Source organism: Manacus vitellinus, unplaced genomic scaffold (assembly GCF_001715985.3).
Source record: "Manacus vitellinus isolate BGI_N305 unplaced genomic scaffold, ASM171598v3 scaffold_6_pilon, whole genome shotgun sequence".
NCBI classification, from domain to species: Eukaryota; Metazoa; Chordata; class Aves; order Passeriformes; family Pipridae; genus Manacus; species Manacus vitellinus.
In genome coordinates this window covers 9,550,834-9,552,938 of record NW_021940750.1, presented here as the reverse complement: position 1 = coordinate 9,552,938, position 2,105 = coordinate 9,550,834, and the positions used below count along the sequence as shown (strand labels likewise).

At 44.5% G+C, this 2,105-nt stretch overlaps 1 protein-coding gene across 1 annotated transcript in view; it reads left to right on the top strand.

Annotated features, from left to right (window-relative positions):
- The first annotated feature begins 944 nt into the window (after positions 1-944).
- PIGH (phosphatidylinositol glycan anchor biosynthesis class H) overlaps positions 945-2,105 on the top strand; it is an 8,039-nt gene continuing 6,878 nt past the window's right edge. The window contains exons 1-2 of the mRNA XM_029964374.1: positions 945-1,005; positions 1,175-1,275. Coding sequence (XP_029820234.1) covers positions 945-1,005; positions 1,175-1,275 — 162 coding nt within the window. The remainder of the gene's footprint in view (positions 1,006-1,174; positions 1,276-2,105) is intronic.

Below are 2,105 nucleotides of genomic sequence, written 5' to 3'. Positions count from 1 at the left end.
GAGGGCTCGGAGCGTAAGCGGGATCTCGGCCACGCAGAACTCCCGAGAGCCTTCGTGCGGGAACGCTGCTCCCTGGCTTTAGGGAAGGAAAAGCGGGGTGACGCTCCTCATCTGATGACCTTGATAACACAGTGAGAGCCACCTCTCCAGCACCTGCCTCGAGTATCTCGTCTCGGGGGGTCGTGGCCTGAGACGATTCTCGAGTCTGAAAGCTCCAACTGTTCCTATTCACAGCATATTTGAAGGATAGTTAACAAATTATTTCAAAACGAGTAAAGGCCCTTGCTTTTCCCTTTTGTGACAAGGCAACAGGCCTCCCACTGACAAATGAGCAGTCTTATGTACACGCTTGAAAGAAAAGCTGACAGTGTTCATGAGATGACAGGGCACAAACGTGGTTAAACTGCGACTTGCCACTGATACAAAAAAATAATCCAAACAAACTTTTGTTTTTTTCCTCTTAAGATTTCCAAGTCCTCTCCTTGCCTCTGTATCTCAGTAATTCCCCATGTGTTGTCGCTATTGTGAATTACCATTACGACTCCTCCAGGAGCTCATGTTTCTTTTCCCTTCTATCAATGACCTTGCTCTTCACACTGCTTTTACGTCTTCTACCCTGTACTCTGATTTCTCTTTCCCCTTCTCCCTGTCCCCATCTCTGAGGCTGTCATACCAGAGCTTATTTATTTCAGTCCTTCTCATCTTTCTTCCCTCTTCTAAAAACTTATAACACTGTTTTCAATTTATTACTTTTTTCCCCTTTCACTCCATTCATCAACTTCTTTCACCCTCTTTTGAACTTCAACATTTTCTCCTTCATTTCTGCAGTTCCTTGCCTGCTGTTATTTTTTCCCCCTCCAGGTCAGTTCACCTTTCCTCTTCAGAGTTCCAGACCATCTTTCCATCTGGTCTCTTGTGTCACAGTGAGATCCTGGACATACGGCATGAGTGCCCCACTAATGCCAACCATCACCCACTTCTCCAGACCAAACAAAGACCTTCGTAGTAATTCTTTAATGCCCCTTGGTTTCTCATGTCTGTTAAAGACTCCTTTGCTGCCTCTACAAGAACAAGTTAATAGGTTTATATATATAGTATCTACCCAAGATCTCTGAAGATATTGTGAATGAAGAAAATTGCTCACAGAAAGATGGCACCTGCAATTAAAGCTAAGACTCGCTCCAAAACCACGAGAGAAGGGAAATAATAAAAAGACCAAGGGAGTCAGGATGGCAGTTTGGAAGTTACAGAGGTGTAGCTTTATATCACTGCCAGGTAAGTCACATGAAGTAATAACTGAAATGCATTATAGAGAACACAATACAAAGACTCATTAAGTCTGTGTACCCAAAGCCAAGTCTCCAATTCATTATGTACTTGGCGAGGAACCAGAAAACACTGCTTTAAGCTTTGAAAAAAAATTACTGAAAAAAAACACTCAAAAGAGCTTGTAGCTAAGCATGGTACAGACAAGAAAATACATTTACGCAGTCACAAATGGTAAAGATGAACGGGGGAAAGAGAATCTTCTGGAGAAGGTTGCGAGGAAACCTCATAGCTACTTTCCAGTATCTGAAGCAGGCCTATAGGGAAGCTGGAGAGGGACTCTGTCAGGAACTGTAGTAATGGGACAAGGAGTAATGGGTACAAACCTCAAAAGGGGAAATTTAAATTAGATATTAGGAAGAAATTTTTTACTGTGGGGGTGGTGAGACACTGGAACAGGTTGCCTGGGGAGGTTGTGGATGCCCCATCCCTGGCAGTGTTCTAAGGCCAGAGTGGATAAGACCCTGAGCAACCTGGTCTAGTGAAAGGTGTCCCTGCTCATGGCAGGAGGGTTGGAACTCCATGATCTTTAAACTCCATTCCAACCCCTTAACATTCTATGATTCTGTGAAAGCCTTCGTCTCTTCATCGCGGCAAGAGACACACACAGCACCACTAAAACCTGTGTCCTTTAAAACTGATATTCAAAAAACAGAGGGAAGCGGGCAGTGAATTATCAACATGTGCAAAGCGCGGAACCTTCTGATGTCATCGGGATTAAGGAAAGACGCCTAGCGAGGCTCAACCAAGCGAGACAAACCCTCGGCACCACCCCGGAG